Source organism: Stigmatopora argus, chromosome 14 (genome assembly GCF_051989625.1).
Source record: "Stigmatopora argus isolate UIUO_Sarg chromosome 14, RoL_Sarg_1.0, whole genome shotgun sequence".
Lineage (NCBI taxonomy): Eukaryota > Metazoa > Chordata > Actinopteri > Syngnathiformes > Syngnathidae > Stigmatopora > Stigmatopora argus.
The window spans coordinates 3,931,765-3,950,325 of record NC_135400.1 but is presented as its reverse complement, the minus strand read 5'-3'; the positions used below and the strand labels follow the sequence as shown (position 1 = coordinate 3,950,325).

Sequence of the window (18,561 nt, the reverse complement as noted above, 5' to 3'; positions counted from 1 at the left end):
TAATCAGCAAGTTGTCTAGAAGCTTGATACCGATCCGTCTTATTTGATTCGGGTGTGTTGGTGGAGGGAGATATGGAAAAAACAGACCGGATAGGAGCTCTACCATTAGAATCTCACCTCTGAACATGCCCAAACCATCCAAGTCTGGTATCTGACCTTGTCTCCAAATAGCACAACCTTCACTGTTTCTCTTATTGTCTCATCTAATTTTTGGAACCGCTTTGTCCTCACTAGGGTCGTGGGGTGTGCTGGATCCTAACCCAGCTGACTTCAGGTCAGAGCCAGGGTACATCCTGAACTGGTGGCCAGCCACTTGCAGGGCACGAGGAGACGGACAATCATTCACACTTACAATCATACCTTGGGGCAATTTAGTGTCCAATCAGCCTAGCATGCATGTTTTTGGAATGGAGGAAACCGGAGTACCCGGAGAAAACCACGAAGGCCCGGGGAGAACATGCAGACTCCACACAGGTGGACCGATCTGGATTTGAACCCAGGACCCCAGAGCTGTAAGGCCGATGTGCTAACCACTCAAGCTGCCGGGCCGCTTTTAAGCCAAGGACAATAACACAGCCATTTTAAGTTTCATCTAATTTCTGAAACGCTTTATTCTCATTAGGGTTGTGGGGGGTGCTAGAGCCAATCCCAGCTGTCTGGGCCAAAGCCATGCACACTCACACTTCAATCAATCAAATCAAAAGCCTTTATTGTCATACACAGCTGTGTATAAAAAATTGGTGGTGCTACTCCACAAAGTGCGTTTCCTCAGTAAAAACATGAATAAGTAATATAAAAATATAAAAAGTCACGTCCGGGCAAGGTAATTTCTAAAATATGGCACAATCTAAGATATTGCACATTGTTTTTACACACCCCGAAGTTATTGCACAGAAGGGGTTGTGTGTCGTGCTAATGCAAGTTCAGAGCCCTGATGGCTGTGGGGGGAAAACTGTCCCTAAGTCTATTTGTCCGTGCTTTGTGAGACCTGTAGCATCTGCCAGAGGGCAGCAGCTGGAACAGGTTGTGAGCAGGGTGGTATAGGTCCCTAACATTGTTCCCGGCTCTGCTGAGGTAGCGAGGGCTGGCAATGTCATCCAGTGAGGGCAGAGAGCAGCCGATGATCTTCTAGGTGGTGTTGATCACTCTGCATGGCTTTTCTGTCTGCTGAAAAGCCATGCAAAGCGTGATCAACACATTTTGGATCACATTTGCTGCACATGTATTCATATGTTAATATTGTGGTCTACATCCACATCTTTGAGGTCACTTTTTTTTAAGTTACTCTTAAAGTCACTTGTGGTTGGCCTGTCAGCCTTACAGTTTGGGGATCCTGGGTTCACATCCAGACCATGAAAACAAAAGGACAATAATGAGATGCAGGACAACACAGAGCCAACCAACTAAAAGGTATTTCTTTATTTTTTTAATCCCCCTCAACTCTCCTCATTTGAGGACATCCTTTAATACTTGTGCAAATGTTAAGAACACATTGCAAAAGTCTAAAACTTGTTACCTTGGGCTAAAATTGGGTAAGTTCGTTCAACTTTTATTTTTTTAATGGCCATGTTAGGTAAATTTAGAATGTTTTTGTGAGGCTGAAAATAGTCTGCTTGGCAATGGTGATATCTTCAGTGAATTATTGTATTTCATATTGCACAGCAACTATTGTTTTGAATTCAAATTTTATAAAAATTAAGAGGCCTGTCAAAATTTCTGAGGTTTTATTTACTTTTCATCATGTAATGAGGGAGTTGTCTTATCTTTACTGCACAACAGAACAACAAAAATGTTTTAAAATCAATTTTATATTCTCTTATAAAGTTAAGTCATCATTGAATGAGGAAAGTATTATTCACAGAAGTTTGAAGCTTCAAATATGAAAATAAAAACGTGTTATCGTGATAATTATCAAAATCGACTCATTTTTTTCCCTCAATAACAATTTTTCTCATTACAATTAATAGAAAATATAAATAATGCGTTTCAAGCCCGACGGTTGACAGGACAATTAGGTGAGGGTGTTCGAGTTGTGGATTTTTGTTTGAAATCAGAAGCAAATAAAATCTCAATTTTCAGTTCCAACTCCGATTTGTTCGAAATCTGGGACATTCGAAAACCAAGGATCCAGTATTTTAAAAAATTGATTCAGTGCAGCATCTATTTTATGTATGTTATACTGGCTCTCAAAAGTGTCACTGTATTGAATGTGCTATAAAAGTCTTATCTGCCAACCAAGAAAATTTGGTTTATTTGATTAATTGGTGGTGCCCTTGTTTCTTTAAACACCTTAAAATCATTTTCACATTTGAAGTAAACATGTTTTGCACTGTGACCTTGATTCTCTTTATTAATGTAAAATCCATATTTAGCCACAGCAACAAAATGCAGCTTTCGATGGAATATTCTGGAGACATCAATTGTTGGATGGTCTGCAAAGAGCAAAAACACAGTCGGTTCACTTGAATCGTCACCATCACGACGGAGCAGGGTCAACTTACTTGGCCCATTCGACATTGAGAATAAGATGATCGTATCCGAATCCTGACACGTGCACGATGGCTCTGGCAGCATCCTCGCGACGGTGGAAACTGATGAACGCGAAGCCCTGCAATGCACCCGCATGTTGTTTTCGTGTTTCGCCACATGCGCCAATGACGACGGCTCACCTTGGACTGCCCGGTGTTCTTGTCTTTGGCCAGGTAGATTCTGGAGATGGAGCCAAAAGGTCTGAAGAGCTCCTGCAGGTCAGTCTCACGGGTGTCCTCAGACAAATTGGTCACGCGGATGGTGGCGTTGTCATCAGCTGAAGGGGGAGCTTGTGCTTAATTTCTAGTTTTGTTTTCCCCAATTTCACTTAATTCCCACCCAGTCACTTGGCTTTGTGGTATCAGCTAAAGCCTAACCGACCTCACTCAATTGTTGTTATGGCTTAGTCAAACATTTACTACATTAGATGTCCAATCCATTTGAAATGGGAGGGTGGCAGCGACTGAACAACCCTCCCACTTCAAATGAAATACTCATTTCACTTCATGGCAGAGGCAGACACATGAAAAGGTCTTTCGTCATCCTTACCAAAATGGCCTCAAGTGGCCATGATACTAGGGGAGACGTTCCCATCCAAATCAATGCATTTTATAGGTGCTATGAAATGGCGACCATGTCAAGAAATGGAAATGACTGCACTAATGTAATTTTACATGTAGAGAGTGAATTTGGCCAAATATTTCAGTACCTGGCTGTTTTTTTTTGCCATTTTATAGTTATCCTACCCAAAGCAATGCATCAGAGAATGGTCACTTTTCAGCAATTCTGGTTGTGAGGTCCCAACCAGAATTATCTTGCTTTCTAGTGCTTTGTTAGCTAATTAGAATGACAGTCACACAACAAGAGAATAGTAAGCCATGCATCCATTGAGGTTCTTGTGCTCACCTCTGCGGTTAGGCTGCATGGACTCGCCCCTGCGTGTGCTACCGTCCCTCATGATGGGTGGCACGTATTTGCCAGTCTTGCTTTGTGCGGGCTGCGCAGGCTCCGGTTCGGCTAACGTGAGACAAACTGAGTTAACTTGCTGGACATATACTCGTGATCAATTTTCAAGCTTTTTTGAGGCCACAGAATTGACTATCATATTTTCTCACATATAAGCCGCACCGCATAAGCTTAAAATGATCTAATTTTACAATTTCTCACATTTAAGCTGCCCCATGATTCACAATTTTCACCTCCATATTCATGGTTTTAATAGGGAGTACATGTGTTACTTTCAAGGGAAAATCTTAAGAAAAAAATAATCGCACGTGGTATTTCTGAGATACTGTATGAATCAAAAGCCCATTATTAGGGTCAATATCGTAGTTTGTAATTCATTCAGTAATGATTGTTTTCTTACTGCAAAACAGAAAATAACCAACAATAGTAAATGTTAATTTGCCGACATCTACTGGTGAAAAAGAGTATTAGCAACGTTGTAAGTCTTGGGCGCATATAAGCCGCACCCTTGATTCAGTCTTTTTTTTGTTACAAATGTGGCTTATATTTGAGAAAATATGGTAATTGACAGGGGGTGGCACCTGAACCCGCCGGCTTGTCCTTGTCGGCAGTGGAGAGGCCGAGCTGCTCCGCAAGCTCCTTCTGCATGGGTCCCAGGGTGTCCTTGTAGGGACAGCGAGTCGTCCAGTGGTCACCTTTGCAGATACGACATGCCACGATCTTCTGCCCTTTCAGCTTGTTCATGGGATCATCATCCTGGTCTTGTGCATTCAGATCCTAGAGACAAGTACAAGCCGTTGCGTGTCACTCGCTCTGGTATTGACTTGCCTAAACTCCCACCTCTTTGCTGGAGATGAACGTCATGAAGACATCGTCGCTCACGGTGGTGGTGGCCACGTTCGGACCCGCTGCGTCGAACTCGGAGTTGCCAAATTTCTTCCAGTTCTAAAGGGAAATGGGAAGTTCTGCCATTGTTAGATGTTCTTATTTTTGTTCTGAGAGATTTGGTGAGAAAAGTTACAATTAATCGTTAAGACATTATTGAAGCTTCCATGGTCAATTCTCTTTATTAACGAGTGAAAAGACAAGACTCATCCTCTGACTGCATTTTAAAAAGCCCTCTTTATCTCCACCCAAAGTGGGTGTTAATTTGAATATTAGTGGGTGGGTTTCAGTTACAAATAAACATGGCTGGTTTGAAATCATATACTATTGGGTTTTAACTTAAACATCTGTTGAGGTTAAGATCTCAAGATATGACTTCTCTTTGAACTATAAGAACAGGATATTTGGAGATAAGTAAAGAAAATATTTTTGTTTTTCTTTGAACAGCTTTTACAACTTCCAGAACACAGCTAAATTGTTAATTACTGCAAACACCAGAGTCATATACTGTGTTCACATTACTGTGAGGGATGCTACACAATCCCCAATGATCAGATTGAGGCAGGCACTTTGTTCAGGGTGAGTGAATTCAAATTGCTCAAACCTTTAAGGTAATTTTTATAACAAATAATTCATAACACCATCCACATTTAATTTCCAATGCGCTATGGCGAGAGAACTCACCTTCCTTCGCGCGACAGCTTTTGAGGCTTTCCTCGTCTCGATCTTGAACGTCCGCACGATCTAAAGACAAATCAAGTTCACTTTTTGCTTGCCAATGCTAAGAAATACATCAGGACTACCTTCGACTTCTTTCCATCGTCGTCGATTTTATACTCTGTAATGGTTTTGATGTTTCCTTTGATGGTCTCTTTGGGAGGTGGAAGGGTTCCTTTCAAAACAAGAATTAGAACACCGATGATTTTGCATCGAGTGCGTAGAGCAGGCGCAAAACGCCACGCTCGTCTCTCCACCCGCCGGACACCGAGTAATGACGACGCGTGCTTGTAACAGGCTAGCATGCTAACAACACGAATATGCGTTTTACCTTCATCAACTTCCTCTTCGACTTGGTCGGCCCAGCTGGGCTTGGAGCTAAAAGGGGGGGTTAGAATGTGTTTGAGTCTGACAAATACAAAAGGACGCATTTTTCGAAGAAAGTACTCACTCGTCGTATTCTATTGACGGCATCCTTCCAGAAGGCTTGGCTAGCTTAGCTTCAAGAGCGCTAAAACAGGAAATCACGAGTCATTTGCCGCGACTCCCACATCACTTCCGGCGTCTGGACTTCCTCAAAAAAATAAACATCTACAATAGATATAGTATATCTATTGTAGATATATAACGCATTAGCAAACTGTATATATATATTTGCTAGTGCGTTTTTAAAATGTATACTATAACTGATATACTATACATTTTAAAAACGCACTAGCAAATATATATAGTTTGCTAATGCGTTAACGTGGTCTAGTTATCAGCACCCCTTTTTAAAAAATGTAAACTATATATGAATACCAGTGGCGGTCCGTGCATTTCCTAGTGACGCCTTCAGCAAAAACTATTTTATGGCTATAAAACCTATACTGCAGCTACAGCTGTGACACATAAAAATAATCAATAAATTAATGCACAAAAATGGACTAAAATCCACTTCCTAGCAGCATTTAATGATTAAATACAAATACTGGAGCTTTTCAGACATTACAACCGGGCCAGGGGGGTGATTTTCCCGGGAAAAGACAGCGATGAACGTCAATGGCATACCGGCAAACATTGCCCGAAAATGGGGTAAAATCCAGCCGAAAACAGCATTTATTGATTAAATACAAATACTGGAGCGTTTTAGACATTAGAACCAGGCCCGGAGTATTAATTCCCCGGGAAAAAAGACAGAGATGAACGTTGATACGTCCATACGTGAAACGGCAAAAAATCCACTAAAATGGGGTAAAATCCACTTCCTAGCAGCATTTAGTGATTAAATACAAATACTGGAGCTTTTCAGACATTACAACCGGGCCAGGGGGGTGATTTTCCCGGGAAAAGACAGCGATGGATGTCCATGGCGAACCAGCAAAAATTGCACTACTTGGGGTAAAATCCACTTCCTAACAGCATTTATTGATTAAATACAAACACTGGAGCTTAAATACAAACACTGGGGCTTTTCAGATATCAGAACCGGGCCCGGAGGACGACTTTCCCCGTGAATTTCATACAATTGAAATATTATTGAGGAATATAGCCATATTTTACTCACCAAAAATCCTTTTGAACTGTCCACAATATCCATCCTCCTTTCTTCCTTCTTTTCTATCACCATCGAAGCTAATGCTGAAAGTCGAGCCTGTCCTGTCGTATTTCTGGCATACGTTTTTATTCGATGTAGAGCTAAAAATGTTCATTCCCGGTTGGGACAGGCTTGCTTGCTTCGGAGTTGACCGCCCTTTCTTAATGTCCATTTTTCTTCTGGAAAAGTCCGTCTGGAAAATAGCTTTGTGAACAAATCTGCAACAGAATCCATTTGTTTTTGCTTCTGTCGGCCATTGTGGGTGGAGTTTGCGATCTCTGGCTGCCTCACTATGGCTTTGGCCCGCCTACTAGCCAATCATAGTTGGTGAAAGCAATGACGTATCACAGCCAGCAAAATGCTGTGTATGAAAAAGCATTGTGGGGTTGCCAACTCGAAATCTGATTGGTTAAAAGCAACAGTCTAGTTTAATGCAGCAGAGCCCGCAGAACTGATTGTGAAGGCTTTGAGGCAGATCTGATCTGGCAACAAATAATGGCCTAAATGTGATTGGTGAAATGCTTCAATATGAACACACATCTGGAAGCAGTGCAACCAGGGGGAAAAGCAATGAAAGGAAGCTAACAGACCATTTGGAATAAGTATTGATGGACAAAATATAATATGATTCAGATATTTCTTAGGCCAGCAGAGAAGGCCTTGAAGGCCCTGACAGCCCACCACTGATATATACATATTTCGACACATTCTACTCCATTCCACAAATGAACATACATACACTCGCATGTGTATTGTATAAGCAAAACTAGTACCTTAACCAAAAAAAAAACATCTGAACCTTGCAAATCCTGTACTAAGACAACTGGGGAAAGCCCGTAGCACCTTTCCTAGCCTCCAGACCACATGAATTTCAAAGCATTACAGCTTTAAGACCACGATTCAGCTATAGAACAGCAATGTTAAAAACTAGTCCCTGCTATACAGCTCGGAGTGCTGGAGGGTGGTTGAGAGCTGCATGAGAAAGATCAGTCGGTGCCTTCCACAACAGAAGTCCCTGGAAGATATGCCAAACTTTCTGGCCGGATAAGATCTCAAACAGTGACCTGCAAAAGACAAACTGCCGTAATATAGTACTCGAAATGAAACCTTGCTGTACCCCCAGATTGCTCGGACAAATGAACAAGGACTGCACCCACAAAGTACCCTCGAGATGGACTCTACCCGGAAAGAGGAACTAATGAAGGCCAACGATAAAATGGCGGAAAACAGTGACCTCAGAACTGAAAATGGTGAAGGCGCCACATAATGCAAATAACTGGACCAAATGGGAACAGATACCCATGGCCTTATGTTGCACAGGGAACAAAGAGGATTAAGTAAATAAGTTCCTAGTACAGAAACCAGCATAAAGTGAATCTCTCATTGGACAGCATTATGTAGATATCCAACCCATTTGAAGTTGGAGGGCAGCAGAAAATGGACATTCGTTCTTTTGCTGCCCCTCTCCCAACCATTTCAAATGGATTGGACATCTACTAGTAATACACTGATTTTAATTAATCATCAACGGCACTGATAAGCCAGCAATTATACAATATAAGTTAGAAAAAGGACCCGCATTTTTCTTAAGCATTTTATTAATGAGCATGGGAAATAAAGCCGTCCATACGCCTTTGTTTTTTTCGAAGATATAGTCCACGTAGTCCAATGAAACCTCTCAGACTTTTCCCTTCTTGTGTTTGAAGCCTTGTTTTACTCCACTGCTTTTCCTGTTGAAGGGCGCTTTGCCTTTCTGGCCCTTTGACGCTCTGTCTTTATTTTTCTTTCCACCAAAAGTTCTCTGGCCGTCAAATTTCCTCTTGCCGCCAAATGTATTACTACCTCTGTCGCTCGTTGTCTTCCGGAATGGCTTTCCTCCAGGCGACTGTTTCTTTCCAAAGGGTTTCTTCTCATGGTCGCCAAATTTCTTCGCCGGCTTTCCTCCAGGCGACTGTTTCTTTCCAAAGGGTTTCTTATCACGGTCGCCAAATTTATTCGCCGGTTTATTCTTGAAGCCTCGTACAAGGGCACCTCCATCTCGGGCGCTTGCTTTATCACCAGAGTTCTTCGTTATCTTTTTGGCAGGTCCTTGAAGACCCTCTTTTCTTTTTCTCCTCTTGGCAGGGAACATATCTAAAGAAGAGTTTCGGTTAGATCAGGGGTGGCGTGGTGGACAAGTTAGACACAAACAGCAAAAATCTTAAATTGTGAGAGTCAAACAACCACAACCACGGAGGTGATTGGCGGTCCCTTATGCAAGTAGCAGCATAAAAAATCCAATCTGCAAAATTTTTTAAATACATTTTATTTGTTTTTGATGGGCCATGATGAATTCGAGTGTTTTAAAAGAATATAAAAATGAGAGAAACATGAAACGAGACAAAAAGCCCCACTATACACAAAATATAATAAGCAAAGTGCCGCATTCATTTTGGCTGGGAGCCGCATGTTTACCAGATAAATAAGTAATAAATGTAGCATTGCCGGCAAAAAATGGAACTGCTACAAGGGTCAAAATATTGAACCGCACAACATTGCTTCGGGCTGCCAGATAAATGCTTTTAAATGGACAATGACGCTGCGCGATCATACCAATGTTGCAGAATTTAACTTGTAATTGGCGGGTCGGTGGAGGGGTTGATTATCACCTTTTAAATTGGAAACATCTCGGCATAACCAGTGAGAGCCATGTTGGAAATATTTCCCAAAACATGTTTCTTTATGTCTACTGATATATTAAGGACATTTAATGAGTAATTGAAGTGCAAACATTTTACAGTGGTACCTCGAAGACACTGAAAAAAATGTAACGCTCCGCCAGTGCTCGTAGAGACATTACACGAGGGCGTTGCGGGGAGAAAGACAGTGGCCATGATGTTCTAATGACCAGCCTCTCGCGTCCGCCGTATGCTCGTATATCAAAATTTGTCTCGTATCTCAAGATAAATATTTGCTCAAAATTTTACTCTCATCTCAAATTACTCGTATGTCGAGGTATTACTGTATGTGTATATTGCTCATTATATATTTTTTTGTCCAGCACAGGCTTACTAACCTTCATCCGGCTCTTCTCCCACAGCCTGTCTGTAGTACTCAGCCTCGTCGTCAGAGTCCGCGTTTACTGCCGCTCGATCGTCTTGCTCCCCTGGATCTTCCACCTCGCTGTCCTGGTCTTCCTCTTCTCTTTTTCTCTTGATGCCTGCTAGGCTCTTGTTCCTGTTCAAATATGCTGAAATCAAGCCTTTTTTTGGAATATTTATATTGGTCAGAGATAGAGATGACATACTTGTGCTCCTCCCTTTGGGTTTTCTTCTGAGCAACATTCTTCTCCTGCTTCTTCCGGCGCTCTTCTTTGGCCTGTATCTGGGTTTCCTTCCTCTGCAGGATCTCCTGAATTTCCTCCTCTGTCTTGAAGACTGCAAGGAGACTGCGCTTTAAATAACTAAGCTAAGCTAGCGCACTATCCACTTGAAATATCTTAAGATGGGTGCATCAGTAAGCGTTTACTTGTAGCGAAATCACATATTTCATACAAACATTGTCATCATTTGAACCACATCGAACAGATGGCTCGAGACAGTTGAAAAGGACTTACTGGTGCTGTGATACATGATCTTTCCTCCCGTCACACCGTCTTGTATTTTGGTCAGGTGTAGAGTCATGCGGGGTCCAATCTGCACATGCAGAATACCAGACAAGAATAACAGGTTTCTCTTTAACCCTTTGTAGGGCACTGGATGCCATTGGCACGAGACATTTGCACCATGAGAAAGAAATCAACGATTGACACGCACAGCCAAAATGGGTTGAACGTTTAGCACGTCAATTACCGTATTTTCTCGCATATAAGCCGTACCCTTAAAACCGTTGAATTGTAGTTTGTCTCGTATAAGCCCCCTGATTAACAATTTTCACCTCTATATTCATGGTTTTAATAGGGAGTACAAATGTGTTGCTTTGAAGGGAAAATCTTGAGAAAAATCATCACACGTGGTATATCTGAGATAGTGCATAAATCGAAAGGATCGTCTGCTGGATTGCACATTCCTAAAGGGTGTTGCCTGCACGTAGACAAATTAAAAAAGGAAGTCACGGGAGCAGTACAACCAGGAAGTGTGTCCGTAGCAGTCTAGTTTGTCATCATTAGGTAAGATGTCGGCGCCCTGAGCGAGCAATGGAAAGCATAAGAAATAGTTTTTTCACGTTTTATGCAAGATTCGGTTTATTTTTTTTCTTGAAGTTCATTTATAGATGTCAAAATAAATTTTGTTAAGCGTTTTATGGTTATCTTTCCCCATTTTGAAATTAATGACCGTATCAGCCGCATTGTCTTCCGTTATGGCGTTTCGTGCATGTCAAGTCTAATTTGTGCGTATATAAGCCGTGCCCTCGATTATTACTACCATACTACAGGTTTTTGCACCAATACCAAAAAAAACTGTACAACAAGCAGAATGATCAAGAAGTGTATTCATTAAATATAACAGTTATAAGCACATGAAGACTAATGTATTAATATCTAAATATAAAAAATGTAAATACTTTAATTACTGTACTCAGTGAAAATTGTTATTCTCCGCTTGATGTAAATCCAGAAAACAGGTTAATGGGAGTTTTGGTCCAAGTCTTTGAAAGGGAGCCCCTTTGAAGCAAAGTACAGGTTTGCGTTTGGGATGAAACAGTTTGTGAAGGCTTTCCTGATCCAGGCTTTCTGGTTGCACATCCAATATGCAGGCATCAAGGCTTTGTTCTTAGTTGTATTAAGTTCATTTTATCTTCTTGTGGCCATGTCTACATTATTCGAAGGACTACTGAACTCGCCTGACTAAGTGTGGGATCGAAACATGTCAGGGAACATTCGACTTAAAAAAACATTTGTCTGTTATAACCGAATGAGTCAAGACAGCTTGCTTGGTTCCTGTTTTTAAAGCGTGAGGACGGTTGAACTTGTTGATTGAGGCTGGCTTTACCAGCAGCATCCCCACACATGCGATCCATGTTAACCCTAGCACTTTCAGTTCATTTTTGAATAAGAATGTCCGGGAAGGTATCGTCTTTCAAAAAACTTCTCGCTGCCTGTTCCGGCCGGGATCGGGTCGTAGCTCCGCCATTAAGCCATGTCGGAACTCTGCAATGGGGAGGGCAAAGAGGCGGCGTCCTCGCCTCGCCTCAGCTTTGCTCAGAGGCGGCGTCCTCACCCCGCCGACCCCTCAACACCACGACTGTCTCTAGATATTCCGTCCATAAGAGTTATAAACAGAACATAGGGCACTCTTGGCGGAGTCCAACCCCCACTGGAAACGGATTTGACTTACTGCCAGCTACATGGACCAGACTCCAACATCGGTCATAGAGGGACGGGACCGGACCCCACGTATCAGGGATTCCCCATTTCCCCGGAGTAACCCCCACAAGACTCCCCAGGGGATACGGTCAAATGCCTTGCCCAAGTCCACAAAACACTAGACTGGTTAGGCAAACTCCCATGCCCGCCGTCAGAGAACCCTGCTAAGAGTTGATCCACTGTTCCACAGCCTGGATGAAAACCCCACTGCTCCTCCTGAATCCGAGAATCGACTGCCTGTTGGGCCCTCTTTTCCAGTACCCCCGAATAAATCTTCCCGTGGAGGCAGAAGAGTGTGATTTCCCTATAATTGGAGCGCACCCTGCATTTATTATCCATAAATAACGCTTTATCTATTCCTGCTCTCCGAAACACTTTTTCCCCCCTGTCGTGGCAGAGACTCGGTGAAACACGATAGTGCTGGACGCGCTGCCCCAAGTCCACGTCATCTTGGGAATAATTTCCGCCAGCGAGTTTCCAGGTGCGCACACACATCCATACACCACACTTTATAAGGATTAGAGAATAGATAAAGCGTGATTTATGAATGAGTGGTTGTGTTATAACTCATGTCACACCGGGGGAAAAAAAGTGATCCAGGGAGCACCTCGAAACTCGCTGGCGGACCAATCAGCCACACGGTGCGTTGCGTTTAGGGCACATCATGGAAGAACAACGATTCATACATCAATTCTGGTTTCAGAGAGAATGTGAAGAAATTCAATTACTCGTCTATTAGGATTCGACCGCCGTTTCTGGCCACCATTTCAACTCTTTACGTTGCACGGTTTGGAAAAACGTAGCGAGAGAATCTTAAGATACACAAATCACGCTTTATAAGGATTATAGATTACTAGTGTTATTGGAGGAAATTACCATAGAGTATTTGGAGCAAATGTTTGTTCGCTGCTAAGCTCCCGCTTCAAAGGAATTTGACATCTACTGGTGATGAAGTCATGTTAAGAGCGTTGAAAGTAGTTTTTAAGAGCAACATGATTAAATGTCTATCCTTGCCAATTGCACCAAGAGTTAATATTGGGGCCTACATGAGACAAAATGTAATGTCCACATATGTGGATGTCATGCCTGTACGAGGCCATTTATTTAAATAAAAAAAGGTGACTTGCCCTATTTAGTGGTCAAAATGTGCACAAGTGTACCTCGGTCAAACGAATGGCGCTCTGCTCCGACGCCATGTTGCCACGGCCCGAGTAAACCTGTGGAAGCTCAGTGATGTTGTGCTCGCCGTCTTGTTCGGCTTCACTTTCCGAAAGGTTTGCTCCTCTGAAACGAGACCACATTGAAATCTGTTATGTTGAAGTTAATTCTATATTGTTATCTTAATTATACTAATTTATAGCACACCTAATCTGTCTCCTTACTTGATCATCAGTTCACTGATGTCCTCAAACTTGCTCATGTTGGGAAACCTTTCTTGCATCAGCTTCTTGACACCACGGCTCATGCCCACTGGCACCACCTTCAGGCTGCTGCAAAGTGGGACAAGCACACAGGCTTTTGTTTGACTGTCACATTACATTTATTAAAAAGCCCTGACATGAAATGGTTGACAACTTGTGCTGCTTGTTCTCATTGGCTCACAGGCTAGTTTGATGTATAGTAAATGGAGAATCTGAGTGACTTTGGCTTGTCCGCATGATAGATTTGGAACAGGTTTTGTGCCGTCACCCCTTCCTGACACAACTAATTAGAATAGATTCAGATACCGACGGTGCTGCTCCCGTGCAAGCCAACCCAATGGGGGCAACTTAAAGTTCAGTGCGTTGCCAAAGTCACTTCAATAGTTGTCAGTCAAAACCAGGAATCTAACCGTTGAACGGTTGTGCCATATCCACCCTATATGACATTTATAGGCCCATCAGTGCGTTTACTTTGAACATGCATCACTGAGCAGTCAAGTCCAAAGTTTGTCATCATCTAGGCCATATTTATGTGCTGAAATTTCCCATAACATGCAGCCAGTTGCCTTGCAAAACATATTGGAGTTAATTAATGAGTTAAGAATTGAATACACTGGTATATTTCCCCAAGCCTTGGTATAAAACAGGAGTCTGTTAGGGCTAGATAAAATAGAATAGTTCTTATATTATTAACTCTTTCACTGCCAGATTGTGATGGACATCCAATCATGTGATGCTTGCAAACTAAATCTAAAATATTTTAAAGGAGTTTATCATTTGAATTGCGAGGGCGGTAACGACTGCACATTCATTCAATGCCACCCTCCCACTTCAAATGGATTGGATGTCTAGCGTAGTCAATGGCAGTAAATAAGGTTAAAAAAAATGATGAATCGGATTATTTGAGGTCAAAATTTGTGATCGACCCATATGTGGCTATTTGACGTATATCGCCATGTCTGGTCTTCATTATCTGCGAAATTCAAGGGATTACTGTATGAGCATGTGTGATTTAATGAAGTTCAATGAAGTAGAGGGCTTTCATTACAAATTATAAATCAATTAATTATTTTTTTACACCTTTTTTTTTTAGTTTTACTGAAAATGAGTATCGGCTTCAAATATCCAAATTCCAAATAATATTATACTAATAATCGTATCGGTCCTGAAAAACCCATTTCGGTCGATCACTAGCCAAAATGTCTCAAACTATTCAACTACAAAAATACTGGGCGAGCCCTTTGATAACTGATTAGTTAATCAATTCGTCGATGAATCAAGGCCGCCCTGATTTTAACTGTGAGGAAATAAGTGTGGTCATAAAAGAGAAGCGTGCGCAACATACTAGTGTCGGAATTCGATTTCCTGCGTCTCTGTGTTGTAGTTTAGCAGCACACACCTCTTGATGGTGTTGAGGCTCACCTGGTGGGATATAAGACACATTATTTCACATAACAGCCATTTTTTGAACGAGCACACCAAATGAACATCGAGCCGAGAGATCAGAAAGCGTTTACTTTAAGAAAATCTTCAAAGCTGGACTCAGAAGACAATACTTTCATCATTCAAGTCAGCAATTCCTAATCAATAAAAAAAGAAAGGAAGTTGTTGGCCTTCATTCTTACCCTGTGTACATTAATGGAGGGGAACATGTTCTGGAACATGGTGGCCATGAGTTTAACATGCATGCCATCAGATCCAAAGTTATTGAGGATGAGCAGCGGGTGGTGCGTAAACTGTTGTCCGTGCATGCGGTGCTTCTTAAGAGACGAGACTACGTCTTTCACCAGGGTGTACTGCGACAAAAAAGTGTCTCTTTACAGCAGCTCAAATCAGACATGAACTCAAAAATGAACATACGTATGCATCAGTACGTTTACTTTGAAAAACATCACTTTAAAATCAAGTAAGAAATGCATGTCATCATTTGCACCATACATAAGCAACGGTCATGCTTCGGGAGTACATACCTTGAGCACTTTGAAGTAAAGCATGGGTCCTTTAGGGAGTCGAGCTACCCTCTGCAAATAATGATTTAAGGAAAAAGTTAGACGCAGATCAACAACTTAATTAACTTTCAATGCCTTTGCCCATAAACTAATCATTTGGCTGTTTAAGACTGAATTAAAACCGAGTTAACCAATGAGTTTAGTTGACGTTTCACACAGTGGAGTGATGTCCAACAATCATAGACTAATAATATATTTCAGTGTCAACATATCTAACAATTATTACAGGAATTTTAAATTACAGCACACTTGTAAACTAATTAGTGTCTTAACTCAGCAGTCCCCAACGCTTTTTTCACCGAGGACCAATAAGGCTCTTCCTATTTTCTCGCGGACCAGTGTATGGGGAGAGCGACAACTCAAGACAGAAGAGTGGATGTGGGGGCTGTATGTTTCACGGACGACATGCACAAAAAGCACAATAGCAATGATTTATTATTATAACAACTTTTCTCATTTCAAGTAGGAGGGTGAGATTGATAACATGAATATTCATTTCTCTGGCGGACCGGAACCAGGTGGCTCACCGACCGGTACCGGCGGTTGGGGATCCCCGTCTTATCTCATTTGGTGCTATTGACAAGGATATATGTCCAATTCACTAAATTTAGAGAGCTGAATGCCAATTCCTGCCTGTTCCGGCCGGGGCCAGGACGCGAGGCAGACCTTGCTCAGCGCCGCCCCCAGCTCGCTGTGGCTTCGCTTTTCACCCTAAGTCCGGGCCCGGTCAGCAACAGGGAGGCGGAAGTGGCTCCGGTAATGATTCTTACACGGGACGCTTAGGAAGCATTTTTAAAGACTATTCTAAATCAAAAGAAAGCTGGAAAGGGCTTGCCGTTGTCTTACTTTAAGTGGTAATGCAAAATGCTGTGCTTTTAATAACCTTCTGTGGTGAAATTCTTCTGCGCGTCCTTCTGCGGCAAAATTCTTAAGAGCGTCATTCTTCTGCGATAAAATTCTTCAGCGCGTCATTCTTCTGCGGTGAAATTCTTCTTTGGCGCTGAATGCCACCCAATTCCATGCCAAAGAAGAAACGGTCCCTGAATTCCACTTTTTTTCTCCACCATTTTTTATCTCCCACTTGCGAGTTTTAGCGTGGATTTTGAGGTTTTTATGAACTTTTTTATACTCAAGATTAAAAAGAAAACGCAGGGTGAGGGGTTGGCACGTCGGCCTCACAGCTCTGGGGTACTGGGGCCAAATCCAGGTCACGTCCACCTGTGTGGAGTTTGCATGTTCTCCCCGGGCCTGCGTGGGTTTCATCCGGGTACTCCGGTTTCCTCCCACATTCCAAAAACATGCATAGTAGGCTGATTGGACACTATTAATGGCCCCTAGGTATGAGTGTGAGCGTGAATGGTTGTTTGTCTCCTTGTGCCCTGCGATTGGCTGACCACTTTTATGAATTATTTGCCACTGATTGGACACTGTAAATTGCCTCTTGGTATGGGAGTGAGTGTTCATGGTTCATGATCGGCTGGCCACATATTCCGGGTGTCCCACCAGGAGTCAGCTGGGATAGGGTCCAGCACCCCCCGCGACCCTAATGAGGATAAAGCGGTTCGGAAAATGAGATCAGAGATAAAAGAAATGCGATGTTAAGAAGGATCACAGTATACATAGACAAATATACATATATATTGTACATATAATACAACGAATGACTCTCACCAAATTTACACTGCTGGGTGTCTTGCTGAAGATCATAAAATGTGTCACTCCCATAGGTCCCGCAACGGATACAAAGTCTTTGAGAACATTCCTTTTTCTGACCTGGTGGAGGTGTTATTTTAAATTGTCAGATATGAAATCACCAATGATTAAGAAAATAATTCAAACCTTTAAACGCTCTGCCGTGTATGGCTCCATGACCCTCCTGATATCCGAGATGAGCTGAGCCACATTTTTGCCCACTTGGCCCCGATGGAAGACGAACGAGTGTGGGACGGTTCGGTACGTCTCCTCGGCCACGTGGTGGGCTTCTGTTCTAGACTTTTTCTGGTTCTTAGTCTGCAGACGACATTTGTTACAAAATGGCCAACGCGTTGTCACATGGTAAGCACGCTTCTTACCTTTGATTTCCCCATGATTATGCAAAGATACCGATTGAGTCAAAATATTTGACTTTGCTTATTTCAATTTACTCAATAGATAAAATAAAAAACATGCCAACTAGTTTCTTTTGCTCAACTACCCGACCTCATCTTCCACAGCCACTCAGTCCGCATGGATTCTTCTGGTGGTTTCAATGTGTGCCACTGTCACCCGGAAACATGTCCGTGTTTCAACGTGCCTACACAGTTAAGGTTCCCAGCTAAATCTTACTTGAAGGCATCGAATTTTCTCAACATGAATGATTTAACCTTTTAATCCTTGATTTTAAATGGGAAAAATATGTATAAACATAAAACATTTTAAAAAACACACTCGAACACGAAAATACCTTGATTACAATAATTTAGAAAATTAAATGAAAAAATAAAAATAAAATAAAAATGCTCCAGTCCTAAATAAAAAAAAACATCATTAAAAGATTTTAAAATTACTAAAAGTACGAATAGTATGTGTAGAAAATTAAATGCATTATTTAAAAGCTTGTCATTGACGACTTCCAATTAGACGTCCAATTCATTTCAACTGGGAGGACTGCCTTTTTATGCTCATGAATTAGTGCTATTAACGGCACTCGCCCCATTTTGACTGTGAAGGCGGAATGAACGAATTTTTATTTCTCCTCCCAGTCTAAATGAATCGGATATCTAGCCCTGTCAAGAGTAAATATATGTAAATATATATAAATACATAAAGATATATTCTTTCCGGCGGTCCAGCGGATTGAGTGGTTAGCATGTCAGCCTCACAGCTCTGGGGTCCTGGGTTCAAATCCAGGTCGGGCCACCTGTGTGGAGTTTGCATGTTCTGCCTATGTGGGTTTTCTCCAGGTATTCCGGTTTCCTCCCACATTCCAAAGACTTGCATGGTAGTCTGATTGGACACTCTAAATTGCCCCTAGGTATGAGTGTGAGAGTGAACGGTTGTCCGTGTCCTCATGCCCTGCGATTGGCTGGCCACCGATTCAGGGTGTCCCTCGCCTCTGGCCTGAAGTCAGCTGGG

The 18,561-nt window shown here is 42.1% G+C and overlaps 2 protein-coding genes across 2 annotated transcripts; both read right to left on the bottom strand.

Annotated features, from left to right (window-relative positions):
- Positions 1 to 2,322: 2,322 nt before the first annotated feature.
- On the bottom strand, positions 2,323 to 5,668 carry eif3g (eukaryotic translation initiation factor 3, subunit G). The gene is made up of 10 exons (XM_077619988.1): positions 5,549 to 5,668; positions 5,429 to 5,475; positions 5,184 to 5,272; positions 5,065 to 5,124; positions 4,336 to 4,440; positions 4,077 to 4,272; positions 3,436 to 3,546; positions 2,670 to 2,806; positions 2,502 to 2,608; positions 2,323 to 2,432 (listed from the first exon to the last, which is right to left on the bottom strand). Exons 1-10 carry the CDS (start codon positions 5,569 to 5,571, stop codon positions 2,417 to 2,419), a joined length of 891 nt encoding a protein of 296 aa, XP_077476114.1. The 5' UTR covers positions 5,572 to 5,668; the 3' UTR covers positions 2,323 to 2,416.
- Positions 5,669 to 8,253: 2,585 nt separating this feature from the next.
- ppan (peter pan homolog) lies at positions 8,254 to 17,751 on the bottom strand. The gene is made up of 12 exons (XM_077619577.1): positions 17,520 to 17,751; positions 17,287 to 17,457; positions 17,119 to 17,220; positions 15,409 to 15,459; positions 15,064 to 15,234; positions 14,784 to 14,860; positions 13,400 to 13,507; positions 13,178 to 13,301; positions 10,269 to 10,347; positions 9,960 to 10,089; positions 9,729 to 9,889; positions 8,254 to 8,806 (listed from the first exon to the last, which is right to left on the bottom strand). The coding sequence occupies exons 1-12, from the start codon at positions 17,532 to 17,534 to the stop codon at positions 8,352 to 8,354; spliced, it is 1,644 nt and encodes a 547-aa protein (XP_077475703.1). The 5' UTR covers positions 17,535 to 17,751; the 3' UTR covers positions 8,254 to 8,351.
- Between the last annotated feature and the right edge of the window lie 810 nt (positions 17,752 to 18,561).